Here is a 16,788-nt window from a genome sequence, read left to right on the forward strand (position 1 = left end):
TATAGCCCTTAGTCTTGTCTTCCTTTTGGAGCAATGTCAATAAAATAACTGCCCATTATTACCACACCTACAGCACTCATCTTCAAGAGAATAGGAGATTATTCTGAAGACATTCTGAGTGACCATGGTTTGGGAACACAGATTTAGTTGGCCCCAAATGTCAGGTTCCTACGTGGAAGCAGTTTCATCCAATTTTGTAGTTTCACAGAACAAAGAGTGTCATAAATCAAGACAAGTTTAAAACACACTGGTGGGTACATCAGAGATGGCAGAAGCTTTTTATCAGCCCAAGGTGCTATCTGATAGCATTCCTAGCTTTTAGGTGGAAACCAAGAAGTCTGCTACATCAATAGATTCCCAACGGTTTTATCTTTTACTAACAGGATGTTAGTTCTGACACAAAGGTGGGCAAGAAATGGCTGGCTGCTCTAGGAGTTAAACCAGCCCAAGGATAAGGTAATATCCAACCTCTCCCTGTCTGTGCAATTTTATCCAGTCAAACAGGTTCTGGATTCACATCTTCTTTCCAGGAATTCTCGAATATTCAGACCATATTTAATACAGAAGCAAGGAGGGTTTTTTCATTTATTTATTTATTTATTTTTCAGATATTTTTAAATCCTTTATTGATTAAAGTCACAGACATGGAAGGCCAATCGTAAAGCAGAGTAAGTACTAGCTAACACTATAAACAGGAAACAAGCTGGCCACGGTGATACACATCTGTAATTCCAGCTATTGGGAAGCTGAGAACCATGAGTTTGAGGCTACTGGAGTTATAGCTCAAGTATTTTACAAAATAAAAGACAAAACAACAGCCACAATAACAACATCATCTAGCTGGGCTGTGGTGACACACACTTTGATCCCAGCACTTCGGGGTCAGAGGCAGGAGGATCTCTGAGTTCAAGGTCTACAGAGCAAGATCCAGGACAGCCAGAACTACACAAAGAAACCCTGTCTGGAGCATGGTGGGGTGGGAAACAAACAAGCAAGACCAAAACTGGAAGCAGTTCCCCACCTGAGGGCCCTGGGGGCTGGGAAGAAGAGCTGATCATGGAGTCATGGAGCCTCTGGTGGTGTATCTGCACACACACACACACACACACACACACAGAGGTAATGGGATCCGATGCCCCCTCTTCTGGTATGTCTGAAGACAGTGACAGTGTACATTAAATAACTAAATAAATAAATCTTAAACAAATATATGATTTAGGTTTTCTTTTCTGTTGGTGGTGGTGGTGGTGGTTTTTTTTTTTTTTTGTGGTTCTTTTTTTCGGAGCTGGGGACCGAACCCAGGGCCTTGAGCTTCCTAGGCAAGCGCTCTACCACTGAGCTAAATCCCCAACCCCCCCCTTTTTTTTAGAGAAAAAGTATAAATTTTAATTCTGTCTGCTACTTACAAATAAAAGCAGAAACACAGCCATAGTTAATTTTCTCTTTTTTGAGACAGGGTTTCACCAAATAGCCTAAACTGGTCTAAAATTTACTATGTTGACCAGCCCAGCATTGAGCTCATAGAGATCTTCTCTGCCTCTGCCTCTGCCTCTGCCTCTGCCTCTGCCTCTGCCTCTGCCTCTGCCTCTGCCTCTGCCTCTGCCTCTGCCTCTGCCTCTGCCTCTGCCTCTGCCTCTGCCTCTGCCTCTGCCTCTGCCTCTGCCTCTGCCTCCCAATTAAAGGCACACACCCAGACAGAATCACAACTATGCAATGTTAATTTTAAAAATCCCAACTAGCAGAAGCATGGACGTTTGACGTCATGTCTATAGAGTAATGGGGGCAGCTCTTGTGCTTCTTATTACAGAAGCAGTAAGAAGATGAAGAAGAAAAACCCATAGGAGCGGGGCAGTTGATTTTAATCTCATGCATGTGAGTGTTGTGCTTGCATCTATGCCTATGCTCTATGTGTGTGCCTAGTGTCCATAGAAGCCAGAAGAGGGTGTTGGAGCCCCGAAAACTGGAATTTAAACAAGCCTAAGAGCTCACACTCCACGAATTTTATCATATCCTGGGGGTGCCTCCTAAGAGTTTAGGAACCATTTCTTACAGAGCTGGCATCAGCTTCATGACCACAGACAGTTTGTGCTGCAATCTCCCTACCAGGAAAATTGTTGCATAAGAACTGTGCCTTTTCCATAGGGTTACCTGGGAATACTGAGTGAGTTAACAGACAGTACTTTTTTTCCTTTTTTCTTTTTATTTATTTATTTTTAAATATTTATTTACTTATTTTATGTATGTGAGTACACTATAACTGTCTTCAGACACACCAGAAGAGGGCATCAGATCTCATGACAGATCGTTGTGAGCCACCATGTGGTTGCTGGGAATTGAACTCAGGACCTCTGGAAGAGCAGTCGGTGCTCTTTAACCTCTGAGCCATCTGTCTAGCCCCAAATCAAAGACTATTAGTCCTCCCATTTATTCCTTCAACACATTTTCTTTTTGAGACAGGGTCTCATGCAGCCCAGGCCAACCTCTAATTCACTATGTAGTTTTGGCTGACCATGAATACCTGATCCTCCTGCCTCTCTTTTCCAAAATTTTGGATTGCATGTGTGTGCCACCATCCCCAATAAACATATTTCTTGAGTGTTTACGTTTGGCTAGTTTCTAGAAATTCTTAGTAGACAACATTCAGTACTGTTAAAATGAGAGAACTCTAGCCAGTACAGCTGTTGCTTGGCACAGGATGCCCTGGGTTTGACTCTCAGCATCCCAAAAATCATAGTGGTACATGCTTATAATCTCAGTACTTGGGAAGTTGGGGCTTCAGGATCAGAAGTTCAAGGTCAGCTTCAGCTACATGGAAAGTTAGAAATCAGTCTGTAATACATTTCTTGTAGAAACAGTTTAATTAATTGAGATGTTTACCTAGAAATGTACACACATACAATACAGGAAATGTAAACCACAGCTCTAACACACTGGGCCACTCGCAGCCTGGAATGTCTTTTTCTTTCTCTTCTTCTTCTTCTTCTTCTTCTTCTTCTTCTTCTTCTTCTTCTTCTTCTTCTTCTTCTTCTTCTTCTTCTTCCTTCTTCTTCTCCTCCTCCTCCTCCTCTTCTTCTTCTCCTCCTCCTCCTCCTCCCCCTTCAGCCCTCTTCCTCCTCCTCCCCCTCCCCTCTACCTCCTCTTCTTCCTCTTTCTCCTCCTCCTCCTCCCCCTCCCCCTTTCCCCCTCTTTCTCCCCCTCCCCCTCCTCCTCCTCATCTTCTTCTTCTCCTCCTCCTCCTCCCCCCTCCCCTCTCCCTCCCCCATCTTCCTCCTCCTCCTCCTCCTCCTCCTCCTCTTCTTCTTCTTCTTCTTCTTCTTCTTCTTCCTCTCTCTCTCTCTCTCCCCCTCCCTCTCTCTCAAGAAACGGTCTCACTGTGTAGCTCTGGCTCTTCTTGAATTCACTATGTAGACCCCCTGGTCTTAAAATCAAAGTGATCTTCCTGCCTCTGCCTCCCAAATTCTGGAGATAAAAGTATGTGTCACCATACCCAGCATCCTACAATGGCTTTTTAAAGACAAATATGGGGGTTGGGGATTTAGCTCAGTGGTAGAGCGCTTGCCTAGCAAGCGCAAGGCCCTGGGTTCGGTCCCCAGCTCCGAAAAAAGAAAAAAGAAAAAAAAAGACAAATATGTACTTGGAAAAGGCAAGGATAATGGTATCTATAATCCCAGCATATGAGATGAGGTAAAGACGGCTCAGCAGTTAAGAGCACTAACTGCTCTTCCAGAGGTTCAATTCCCAGAATGGTCAGAAGTTTAATATCACCCACAATGACACAAGTTCAAGGCCATCCTGGACTAAGTGAGACTCTATAGGTCCCACTCTCTCCCCCCAAATGAAAGACAATAAATATCAGGTTGTAAGGTGCTTCAGATCCGGAGATGTCAGTATTTCTGTGTGTTGTGGGCTCCATAAACTATTAGGAGACTAGGTGAGAGGGTGGAGGAAGTTGGAGGACTCATCTCAACAGTCATTTGAAGCCTGAGTCCAGGAGCTAAGACCTTGTGCCTGCAGGCATAGAGAGTCAAGTTCCAGGCAGCCCTGGGGACATCCAATTCAAAGGTCTTTACCCACACCTGAGACCTGTTCAGCGTGTCAAACTGCTGTCCCTACACCCGAGATCCCCCTCCCTGGCCTCATCCCTGAGGCAATGGAATGAGAAGACATGAGGGTATGGCTCACTGTTACAGCATGTACTTAACCTGGTCAAGGCCCTGTAGCCAATCCTCATCACTAAAAGATGGAGAAATTTAAGCCTTCAAAGGTTACATACTTTCAAAAAGTCCCAATATAATAAAAAAAATCAATCATGATGTTGTTTTAGTATTTATTTATACTGTGAAGTCCTTCCTTCCAGAATAAGGTTAAAAAGAAAGTAATTAGGGCCAGGGGCCAGGCATAGTGGCACATGCTTTTTTATTTTATTTTATTTTATTTGGTTCTTTTTTTTTTTTTTTTTTTTTTGGAGCTGGGGACCAAACCCAGGGCCTTGCGCTTGCTAGGCAAGCGCTCTACCACTGAGCTAAATCCCCAACCCCTGTGGCACATGCTTTTAATCCTAGCACTCAGATGGCAGGGGCAGGTGGATCTGTGTGAGTTCCAGGCCAGCCTGGTCTATAGAGTGAGTTCTAGGACAGCCAGGGCTTTACACAGTGAAACCTGCCTCAAAAAACAAAATAAAACAAAACAAAAACCAAACAAAATGAAAACAAAAAAGGGTAGGGGGTCTGAATTTGGGCTGGAGAGAATGCTCAGTGGTTAAGAGCACTGACTGCTCTTCTAGAGGACCCAGGTTCAAATCCCAGCACCTGCATGGCAGCTTACGACTGTGACTCCAAGATCTGACACTCTCACACAAACGTACACACAGGCAAAATACAAATGCACATAAAGTATAAATAAATTTTTAAAAAGAAAGTAATTAGGGAGCTACAGGAGGCAAGTGTAAAAGATGGGGAAGTGAGTCAAGGCCTTATATTATTGGCAATGTCCAAAGCTAGAGATTGGTTCAATATGCCTTTAAAAGGAAAAGCTGTAATGCAATGACCTGTTAGCACCTGGAGCCTTAGACACAACCTCAGGCCAACTCAGTGCTTTTGGAAGACGGAAGGAGGCTACACAGACTTGTGACTATGCTCTGTGTAGCTACCCTGCAGTAGAAGCACTACAGATGGCTTAACTCTCTCTCATTGTTGACTAGAGCAAGGTTGATCTGAGCTTGTCAGAAGGAAATGGCCCCACACAGAGAGGGTTAGAGGGTTGGGAAGAAAGACGAAAGGAAGAAACCCTGAGCTCATTACACACAGGATCTAGCCAGGCAAATGGAGGAGGGCCCAAGCCAGTCCTAGAGAGGAGGACAAGCCCTCTGGGGGCCCCTGGAGGACTTATTTCCCTTGTGGTTTATTGTACTTCCTGTTCCCTTGCTCACTGCGGAAGTTCCTCTTCTTACCCTGCACCCAGAGCTTTCTTAGCTGGAGAGGACTAAGGCAGAAGGCACCATCATGAGTAGTGGCCCTGTAGGAGGCAGGTCTGGGGGCCGAGGGGGACCAGCAGTTCAGCAGAACATTCCTTCCAACCTCCTCCAGGACCATGAGAACCAGAGACTCTTCGAGCTTCTCGGCCGAAAATGCTGGGTGAGTTCGGAGATGCCCTGATCCTCCCAGTCTCCCTCCCTTTTCTCCTCTTCCTCTATACCTCTGTTTCCCCTTCTGCCTCCTCCTCCTCTTACCCATACTTCCCTGCTCCTTCTCCTTCCCATCATCCCTCTTTTCCCCTTCTCCCCATCTCCTCTCCCAGGATTCACCCCCCCATTATCTTGCTGTCTACTCACCTTCCTCCTAGCTATATCTCTTTTCCCAAGCTCATGACAGCCACAAGCAATCAAGGACCAGGCCTTGTTACCCATGAACAGACTCCACTGATCCCGGGCTCTCCCCTCCTAGACACTGGCAACTGCAGTTGTTCAGCTGTACCTGGCACTGCCCCCTGGAGCTGAGCACTGGACCATGGAACACTGCGGGGCTGTGTGCTTCGTGAAGGATAACCCTCAGAAGTCGTACTTCATCCGCCTTTATGGCCTACAGGTGACCCCCATGCTCCCTTGGACAGTAAAGCTAGTTCCCAACTCGAAAAACCAGTTTGTTTTTTGTCCCCAAGCCCTCATTCATATCAATGACCCTCAGAGCTCCAGAACCAAAGACCAATACAGATCCCAAGTTGTGTTTTTCTCATTCTGAAGACTGACCTCGTTATCAAGACCCTCATCTGCGTCACAAACTTCCCCAAAGCACCATATTTATACCTGAGCCTCAACTTCAACTCTGTTTCAATCCAACTCTTAGAACTAGAATCTTAAATTCACAATTTAGAGCCCTCAACTCCTACATGTAGGCTTTGAATCCCAAACCTAAATCTCTCACATGGGTATCTGATTCTCAGAGTGTACCCCAATCCTCCATATCAGACACCTAGACCCCAAACTCTAATATTGAGCCAAAGAGCTCTAAATAAAACCCTGGGACACCAAATCTGGGCACCATGCTTCCTGGTCAGAAAGCAGAGGTTTGCTACCCAGGATTCATGGATGCCAGCATGTTCTCCATCCTCTCCAGGCTGGTCGACTACTCTGGGAACAGGAGCTATACTCACAGCTGGTTTACCTTACTCCTACCCCATTCTTCCACACCTTTGCTGGAGATGTAAGTGAGCAGTCTGTACATCCTTGTGGGGGAATGGGGGGTTGGGGGAGGGAGTGCTAGAAGTTTGCTGACCTCAAGGTATGTATAGGACTGTCAAGTAGGACTGAACTTTTCGGATGAGAGTGAAGCCCAGGCCTTCCGGGCCTTGGTGCAGGAGAAGATACAAAAAAGGAATCAGAGGCAAAGTGGAGGTAAGGAGGCCTTGGTGGGAATTGGCTCGAGGAGGGAGGGGGGCTGGGTTAGACAGAGGTGGCTTCATGGGTGTGAGGCTGGATAAACCCCTCTCATGGTTTTGGCTCTCAGTCCACCCTGTTTCACTACAGAAAGACGCCAGCTACCACTGACACCAGCACCAACCAATGAGGGTGAGTCCTCTAGTTCAAGTAGAGGTTATGAAGAACTAACCCAGAATCCTGGGGCAAGATTGGGACAGATATGAACTCATTCCATTTTACCAGAGAGAAGAGGAGGGCTCCCACCTGTGCCCCCACATCCCGGTGGAGATCATGGGGGTGAGTGGTGATTCTCATGTCTCTGGAGAGATGGTGGGGGGGTTAGTAGATGAATGAGGGCTTGGGTGCATCTGTATATGCCTAGAGAGGTAGATGGATGGCTAGGTGGATGGAGGAGCACATTGATGGATTGGTGGCAGGCGTGACTATTGAGAGATGAACTGATGATGACTTACAGAGAAATAGGGGAGTGAGTATTTGGGTAAAATGAATATTTACTTGTATTTAAGTAATGAATAGATGGTTCAGAGAATTAATGGATGGGCACGTAAACAGATGAATAAGGAATAAAGAGGGCTTGCCGCCAAGCCTAGAGACCAGAGTTCTAGCCCTCGAATCCACATAAAGATAGGAGAGAAACGGAGTTGGGGATTTAGCTCAGTGGTAGAGTGCTTGCCTAGGAAGCACAAGGCCCTGGGTTCGGTCCCCAGCTCCGGAAAAAAAAAAAGATAGGAGAGAAACAATTCCACAAAGTTGTCCTCTGACGTCCACACATGTGATTTGTATGCATGCATGCAGACAGACAGACAGACAGACAGAAACACACACACACATAATAATACATTTAAAGAATTAAATCACAAAAATGAGATGAGGTAATATTCTACCCAGGGAAGATTAAATGATTAAGTGAATGAATGAGTAACTTAATAAGCCTTTGAGCCAACGAGCCAGAGAATGAATAAGTACTTGAATGAGAAAGATACATGAATTGGTGACTCCGTCAGTGTTTCTTGGGGATCCATCCACCATTCTATAGGCCTTGCATAGACCTCTCTCATCCCTGTCCTCCACGACCATTGAACAGATCCACAAACTTTGCCAATGGTCTTTCTATGTCTTGCCCCTGTGCTTTGGTTAGTAGGTGAGTTGGTCAGTGGTTCATTCACCATGTTTTCCACAGGCCCATCAGGTGGTCCACTATCTCTGGGACTTGTGACAGTTGACATTCAGAATCCTGACATCACAAGTTCACGTTACCGTGGGCTCCCTGCACCTGGCCCTGGCCCAACTGATAAGAAACGCTCAGGAAAAAAGAAGATCAGTAAAGCTGATATTGGTGCACCAAGTGGATTCAAGTGAGAACTTCTTCCCCTAGGATCCCGGTGGGTGGGGACGCATCTGAGCAGGTGGATAGCTGAGCAGAGGGAAGGATGGGCAGATGGCTGAGTGGGTAGCATTAATTAATTCATGGGTCGAAGAATGAATGGGTAGGGGATTGGTAGGAGTGGGCAGGTAGCTGGATGGGTGAGTGAATGAGGATGCAGACAGTTATGCAGATTCATTGTTTCACCCACATAGCGGACAGGGATAGAAAACTAGACAGTCAAGAGAATGAGGATAGTGTATAATGAGTGAACACACGTGTGGAGAGAACATGTAAAACAGCAAATGGATTGATTGCCAAGTGCGGTGGGGCACTTCTGTACTCCGGCACTTTTGAGATAGAAGCATTAAGGACAAGGGTTCACGGTGCCTCACAACCGTTCAGAATGGGATCCAATGCCCTCTTCTGGTGCGCAAGCGTAAGGTGCACATGCAGATGGAGTACTCATATACACAAACTAAATAAATCTTTTTTAAAAGTAGATGGAAGAAAACAACAACCCGTAGACAAGAAAGTGGGAGAAGGGAAGAGGAAGAGGAGGGAAGAGCAGTAGGAAGGAAGGAAAAGTAAATGTAGGAGTAGATGGGTAGGAAAAGAAGAGAGGAGAGACTGGTGGGCAAATCCGGAAACAGGTATGTGTAGGCAGATGGAAGGAGGGACAGAGGCATGGTCCAGCCAATGGTCTGACGGATGAATGTGAACCAAAGTATTTGCTCACTTGTTCTGGCCTTTTGGACTCCCTCTGGGAAGGAGAGGGCAAGAGGTAAAGAAGACCCTGGGGCTTGATTGACATCCCCTTCCCTTCCCTAGACACGTCAGCCACGTGGGCTGGGATCCACAGAACGGATTTGATGTGAGTAGCTCCAAACACCCCCTGACTCCACCCAGTTTCCACATACTTTCCCATTGCCCAAGGCTCGGAGCGCACGCCCAGCCCCTGCCCTTCCACAGCCCTCTTGGGTTCTTCGTTTTTATGGTTATGGTGATAATCTGTGCCCCTTCCTAATTCTCTTTCTGCTTTTAACCCCGCTCTGCTCTTTTCCCACTTGAACAGGTGAACAACCTCGACCCGGATCTGCGCAGTTTGTTCTCTAGGGCAGGGATCAGTGAGGCCCAACTCACTGACGCAGAGACCTCCAAGCTCATCTATGACTTTATTGAGGACCAGGGTGGTCTAGAGGCAGTCCGGCAGGAGATGAGGCGCCAGGGTAAGCTTTCTTTTCTCTGGTCCTGGGGGTTGTTACCCTAGAAATATATAAGAAAAAAAGAAATGAAGGGCTGGAGAGATGGCTCAGCGGTTAAGAGCACTGATTGCCCTTCTAGAGGTCCTGAGTTCAATTCCCAGCAACCACATGGTGGCTCACAACCATCTGTAATGGGATCTGGCGCCCTCTTCTGGTGCGTCTGAAGACAGTTACAGTGTACCTCTATACACAAAGTAAAAAAAAAAAATTTTTTTTCCGGAGCTGGGGACCGAACCCAGGGCCTTGTGCTTGCTAGGCAAGCGCTCTACCACTGAGCTAAATCCCCAACCCCAAATTTTTTTTAAAAAGAGACTTTGTTTAAAAGAAAGAAAGAAAGAAAGAAAGAAAGAAAGAAAGAAAGAAAATGAAGCTCAAAACTTATCAAACTTACGTGTTATTTTACCCCTGTGCAGAGCCACCACCACCACCACCATGCCGAGGAGGAGGAGGAAGCCAGCCCCTAAGACCCCCTGTTGGGAGTAATAAGGGTCGCTGTGGTCCACTGCCCCCTGTACCTATGGGGGGTGCTCCGCCCCCACCAACACCCCGAGGGCCCCCACCCCCGGGCCGAGGGGGTCCTCCACCACCACCCCCTCCAGCCACTGGAAGATCTGGACCACCACCTCCTCCACTCCCTGGAGCTGGGGGACCACTAGCGCCACCGCCACCTCCACCACCACCACCACCACCTCCAGTCTGCCCTGGAAGTGGGCCAGCCCCTCCCCCGCTCCCTCCTACTCCAGTGTCTGGGGTGGGGCCAGCACCTGGTGGGGGCCGGGGCGCACTTTTGGATCAAATCCGGCAAGGAATTCAGCTGAACAAGGTAAAGACGGGCAGGATAGATAACGGGGGTCTGTGTAAGTCGGAACATTGTGGGCCGTGGTTGAGATGCCGGCTTTGGGGGACCCGGTGATAAATTGGAGATTGGTGTGGTCCCTTGAAAGAGACTGGAGTGTGTGAGAGAAGAAATGAGGAAAGGGCAGGAGAAATGCTCTTCTCACAGTCCTGAGCCCGCCTCTCTGCTCCAACCTCTCGCTGCAGACCCCTGGAGCTATGGAGAACTCAGTACCGCAAGCACTCCCTCAGCAGTCAGAAGGCCTAGTGGGTGCCCTGATGCATGTCATGCAGAAGAGGAGTAAAGTCATCCACTCCTCAGGTGAGCCCACTCTGCCAGAACTGTGACCTGACCCCCGGAGCTAGTTAGAACTGGCTTGAAAACAGCTCCAGATGTCACTCTTACTGGTGACACTAGAGGCCCGTGCATATGGTGATATATGTGATGCATATGTGTAACCCAGTGCTGGAAAAGTTAAGGACGATCTTGCATTCAAGGCCAACCCGAATCAGAAAAATAACAACGGACAGAGGCTGGTGTTAAGAGCTAAGTGGTCCAGCAGTTGTCTAGCTCAAAGCCTTAGGCTCATGTCTATTTGCAGCAATGAAAGCTGACAGTCACCATCTGTGGATAACCGTAGAAACATGGATTTTGAAGGCCCTTCTCAGCATGTTGGCATCAAGTCGTCAGGCAGCAGTAATATAATTAAGTGCATCTTTGGCAATAATATTAACATTTGCCAGGGTATGCCCACAGTATGAACATTAACCGCATGTGTTCAGTGATACTAACTTTAGTTGTGTGACAAGACTTTTCTCACCCTAGATAGGGAACCCATGACAGACTGAAGGACAGATAACACCAAAGTCCAACATGGTGAATCAATGGATTTTATTAGGGTTACTTACAGGAATATGGATGAGGGGTCACTTACAGGAGCAGATATGATTCAAGACAGCTGTATCACCAGATCCCATCCCAGCATGGGTGACAGCTCATAAAAGTTGGGAGCCTGGAGCCTGCAGGCTGATAACAGGCTGGGAAGTGTCTTTCCCAAGTGACTCTGGTCTAAACCTTTTCCAGGCAGCGGGTCTGGTCTTCTTTGTGGTTGGCATGTCTTGAGAGTGACTCACGGTAGCCTGTATTGCTTGTTCTGAGAGGAAGGGGCCTGGTGAATCTGGCCACTTTCAGGGACTTGCTGAAGCTATTTTGAGTTGTTTACCTTCGGGCTTAAGCAGATGAAATACTTCAATGTTCATCTCAGAGGAAACTGTCAGACAGCATTAGCTCACCATGTGAAAATGCTGTTATAAAGAACGCCATCTTTGGTTAAGAGATAGCGGCTGTTCCAAAGGACCTGGGTTCAATTCCCACAGCCCAGATGGCAGCTCAAAACTATCTATAAACTCTAGTTCCAAGGGATCCAGAAGAGTCTTCTGGCCCCCACAGCCACCAGGCACATACTCGAGGCACAAATGTACATGCAGGCAAACACACATGCGTAAAATAATAAACTTTAAAAAAAATGAAGACTCCATCTTTCCTGAGCTTGTGTACGTGCCTTTAGCCCTGCCACTTGGGAGGCAGAAACAGATGAGTCTCTGTGAGTTCAAGGCCAGCTTCATCTACTTAGAGTGTTCCAGAGCTAGCTAAGGCTACATATGAAAACCCTGTCTCAAAACAAAAGCAAGTGGGGTTGGGGATTTAGCTCAGTGGTAGAGCGCTTGCCTAGCAACCGCAAGGCCCTGGGTTCGGTCCCCAGCTCCGAAAAAAAGAACAAAAAAAAAAAAAAACCAAAAAACAAAAGCAAGGCGTTTAAAGGTTGGCTAAAAGGCACCTGCTGCCAAGCCTGATGACGTGAGTTTGAGTGACATCCACCATTCATTTGGTTCCTGCAAGTTATTCTCTGACTTCTACACTCATACATGGGCCCACACACAAATGAGGAACGACATAATTTAAAAAAGAGAAACCTCCGTCTTTGGCAGTCACATTAACATTAAATCCAATAATTCACAGAAACACATCAACTTATGGCGTGCTAATATAACTAGACATTTTGGGCAAAAAATATGGAATGATGCATCATAGATGTCTGTGTCATCGTTCCACAGGGGCCATGCTAATCTTCTCTGTATCCTTCCATATGCTCTGTGTGTGTGCTGTCAGACATTAGCCTAGCCTCTCTACAATGTTAAGAACTGGATGTGCCAAATTATATTGTCATTAATCCAGAATGTGGGGGTGATACTGATCTCGCTCTAGTTCCAATAGGTTGAAAGCAGGTTCCCAATAATGTCATTAATTCTGACTCCACAATAATATTAATATTAACCTAAGTTTGTCCACAAGACTAATGTGAATTCATTCTGTGATGATATTTTAACAAATGTCATTTGACAATAGTCTCATTAGCTTCATTCTGAATCAGCAATATTAGCATTAATGCACCAAGAATTAATAATAAATTACTCCACTTTTGTTAATGTTTAAACCTGACAAAGGCATTAGCACGAATATTCAGACTAAGAACATGTTTGAGGCAAGGTCTCCTGCAGCACAAACTATATGATATTGAGCTTCTGATCTTCCGGCTTCCCCCTCCCTGGGGCTGGGATAACAGGTGTGCACCACGACTCAAGTTTATGTGATGCTGGGACTCGAACCTAATGCTTCTCAAGTACTAGACAAGCTGTCTAAGAACTGGGCCACATTTCTAGCATGCGTACTTTTGCATTCGTTTCTGTTTGTTTCTTTAGTGTCTGTGTGTGTATGCTGGTGCATATGTGCATCTCATGTGTGTAGGGTTTCTCCTTCCACCTTATGAGTTCTGGGGATCAAACTACGGCTGTTAGGCTCAGAGGCAGGTGCCTTTATTTTTATTTTTAAAGATTTATTTGTTTACTTTATGTATGAGTGCTCTGCTGCATGGCCTACACCCCTGAAGAGGGCATCCAACCCCTTTACAGATGATCGTGAGCCACCATGTGGTTGCTGGGATTTGAACTCAGGACCTCTGGAAGAGCAGTCAGTGCTCTTAACCACTGAGCCCTTTTTCTTTTTAAGACAGAGTCTGACTATGTAGCCCAGGCTAGCCTGGAACTCATTATGCATAAGCTAGCCTGGTCTCAAATTTATGATCCTCTTGCCTCAAGCTCCTGCATGCTGAAGTTATACAAATGCACCAGTGTTTGCAGCTCCATTAACATTTTTTGTTGTTGGTTTAAGATGGGGTCTCACTATTATATAGATAGCCCTGGCTATCCTGGAACTCTAGGCTGGATCCACTTGCCTCTGCCTCCAGAATGCTGGGATTAAAGGCATGTGCTACCAAACTCAGCCTGACCATTTTTTTTCAGTACTGCATGGACTTGAAATCCACTGCCTCAACATAATCCCTATTTTGCCCAAGGTGTGCCTTTAGCAGAAAACTTTAGTCTCTCCGCACCCACCTGGGCCAAGGCTTTATCTCCTAGGTTGTAGGACCTTTCTCACGGCCTTCGAACCTCCCTTCCTATCCTGAGTAATACTCTGAATCTTTCTTCCTCCAGATGAAGGGGAGGATCAGACCGGTGAGGATGAAGAGGATGATGAATGGGACGACTGAACTCATCTTCCTTCCTGCAGGCCAGTTCCTCTCACTCCACACTCACTCTGCCATCGAGATTCCTCTTCACTGTCAGCTTCCAAATTCATCTGTGGTGAATTCATTCAACCTTATACCCACTCTAAACTCAACACCGCGTCAACCTTTACTTCTTCCCACGCAGGGATTAAACAGGATGAAAATGAGTCTTTGTGTCCGAGTGTGTGTTTGTTCCCATCCTAAATGAGTGGTTTGGGTTTCTTCCCCTCACAGTCCTTTCCGGACTTTGATCTCGCTTTGTGTGTTGTTTATCAAGCCTTTTGTGTGTTTATTCATTTATTCCTTTAAGCTTTCAGCCACTTAGCCTGTATTTCTTTTCTTCTCCCTTCTCCCCCCTTTTAAAGAAGCTTTAAAATTTGTTATGATTTTGGGGAAAGGGGCTACAGTAGTCTCAGTACGTGTTTCCTAGGCTTTTCCTCAAACTATTGGAGTTATGTAACCCTCCTGCTTCAGTCTTCCAAGGGTTGGAGCTCCAGACATCACATCCTTTGTGTGTGTGTGTGTGTGTGTGTGTGTGTGTGTGTGTGTGTGTGTAAAACATAGAAAGTATGTGTGGTGTGTGTATGCATATCTGTATAAGAGAGAGAGTGTAGTGTGTATGTGTGAAGATATAGTAGGGTGTGTGTGTGTGTGTGTGTGTGTGTGTGTGTGTGTGTGTGACAGAGAGGGGGAAGGGGGAGAGGGACAGGGACAGGGACAGGGAGAGGGACAGGGAGGAGAGAAATTCATAAGCGAAAGGTTGGTGTTGAATATTGTACTGGTTGGTTTTCTTTCAATTTGATACAAGCTAGAGTCATCAGAGGGACTGTGGGCACCTCAGTTGAGGAAATGCCTTCATGACATCCAGCTGTAAGACATTTTCTCAGTTAATACTCAGTGTGGAGGACCCAACCCATTGTGGGTGGTGCCATCTCTGGGCTGGTGGTCCTGAGTGCTATAAGAAAGCAGACTGAGCAAGCCAGTAAGCAGCACCTCACCGTGGTCTCTGCATCAGCTCCTGCCTCCAGGTTCCTGCCCTGTGTGAGTTTCAGTCCTGACTTCCTCTGGTGATGAACAGTGATGTGGACGTGTAAGCTGAACAAACCCTTTCTCCCCAACTTGCTTTTTGGTCACAGTGTTTTGTTGCAGCTCTAGAAACTCTAAGTAGGACAGATATATTCCTCAATTACTCTTTATTGTGTAAGACATTTTCTTGGTTATTTGTTTGTTTTATTTTATTTTGTCGTTGTTGAGACAGTCTCTCTATGTAGCTCTAGTTGTCCTGGAATTTGCTGTATAGATCAACTGGGCTTGAACTTACAGAGATCTGTCTGCCTCTGTCTCTCGAGTGCCACCATACCTGGCTACATTCATTCATTCATTCATCTGCTTGTTTCCTTTTAGTTCTTTTTTTTTTTGTCCTTTTTTTTCCGGAGCTGGGGACCGAACCCAGGGCCTTGCGCTTCCTAGGCAAGCGCTCTACCACTGAGCTAAATCCCCAACCCCTTGCTTGTTTCCTTTTGTATGAGTGCTGTGCTGCATGGTCTACATGCCAGAAGAGAGCATCAGATCCCTTTATGGTTGTGAGCCACCATGTGGTTGCTGGGATTTGAACTCAGGACCATCTGGAAGAGCAGTCAGTGCTCTAAACTGCTGAGCCATCTGTCCAGCCCTTTTTCTTTTTCTTTTCTTTTTTTTTTTTTTTTTGGTTCTTTTTTTCCGGAAGCTGGGGACCGAACCCAGGGCCTTGCGCTTCCTAAGCAAGCGCTCTACCACTGAGCTAAATCCCCAACCCCTTTCTTTTCTTTTTAAGACAGGGTCTGACTCTCCAGCCCTTTTTTAAATCTATTTACTTTTATTGATTTATTGATTGATTGATTGATTGATTGAAGAGGGCTTCCTGGCTGTCCTGGCACTCACTTTTGTAGACCAGGCTGACCTTGGCCTCTGGGATAAAAGGAATACACCACCACTGTCTGCTGACCCCTTTTTTTTTTTAATGTGTGGGTTTCCATATTAGACCTAAAATCTTCACTTAATGGGCCCGTATCAATAAACTCAGCCTAATACAATTTTTATGTTCCCTCCACATGTATCCCATACCAATAAAATCTATTCCCACATATATCCCCCAGATTCTATTTGAATGAATTAGCAAACTCATTAAGCTCCTTAGTAGTGGAGCACAGTTCCTCAGAGACTACACTTTCCACCTCTCCTCCAGGACCCTGCTTAACCTTTAGTCTGGTATAGGTCTAGAGGCAACTGTTGGTGGGTCCTGAGGGACGTCAGCATTGTCTTGCCTGGCATCAGAGAAATTATCTATTGGTTTAGCAGACAATGAAGGATTAATTTCCTCAATCAAAGCTGAAAAGGCTTTGTGGGTGTGGGATGGGGTTCATCTTCTGATGAGTGTGGAGAGAGACTACTGCCCCAGGTGAGGTAAACTCTTGAGAATCTGAGAGTTCTGGCTGGAGAGATGGCTCAGAGGTTAAGAGCACTGGCCGTTCTTCCAGAGGTCCTGAGTTTGATTCCCAGAAACCACATCTGTAAAGAGAGCCGATGCCCTCTTCTATGTGTCTGAAGACAGTGACAATGTATTCACATACATTAAAAAAAGTGGGGGGAGAATCTAAGGGTACAACGTTCTCAGCTCCAATAGGGTCCTCCCACCACATATCCCCATCTCAAGGTACAAGATCCCATTCTCTACCAATCAATGCCCTACTTTAACTGCCAACACCCTCCAAGGTTGGGATTTGAATT

At 46.2% G+C, this 16,788-nt stretch overlaps 1 protein-coding gene and 1 non-coding gene across 2 annotated transcripts; one reads left to right on the top strand and one right to left on the bottom strand.

Moving 5' to 3' along the window:
* The first annotated feature begins 5,439 nt into the window (after window positions 1–5,439).
* Was (WASP actin nucleation promoting factor) lies at window positions 5,440–14,189 on the top strand. The gene is given in 12 exon segments (NM_001398747.1): window positions 5,440–5,633; window positions 5,943–6,083; window positions 6,612–6,698; window positions 6,787–6,889; window positions 7,022–7,063; window positions 7,157–7,210; window positions 8,115–8,289; window positions 9,129–9,171; window positions 9,373–9,526; window positions 9,976–10,385; window positions 10,604–10,718; window positions 13,949–14,189. Coding segments are annotated over 12 exon segments (1,512 nt in total). The 5' UTR covers window positions 5,440–5,501; the 3' UTR covers window positions 14,005–14,189.
* LOC120099411 (U6 spliceosomal RNA) lies at window positions 12,464–12,568 on the bottom strand. The gene has a single exon (XR_015647271.1). It is a non-coding gene; the product is annotated as a U6 spliceosomal RNA (small nuclear RNA).
* Window positions 14,190–16,788: the final 2,599 nt, after the last annotated feature.

This window comes from Rattus norvegicus, chromosome X (genome assembly GCF_021556685.1).
Source record: "Rattus norvegicus strain SHRSP/BbbUtx chromosome X, alternate assembly SHRSP_T2T, whole genome shotgun sequence".
Lineage (NCBI taxonomy): Eukaryota > Metazoa > Chordata > Mammalia > Rodentia > Muridae > Rattus > Rattus norvegicus.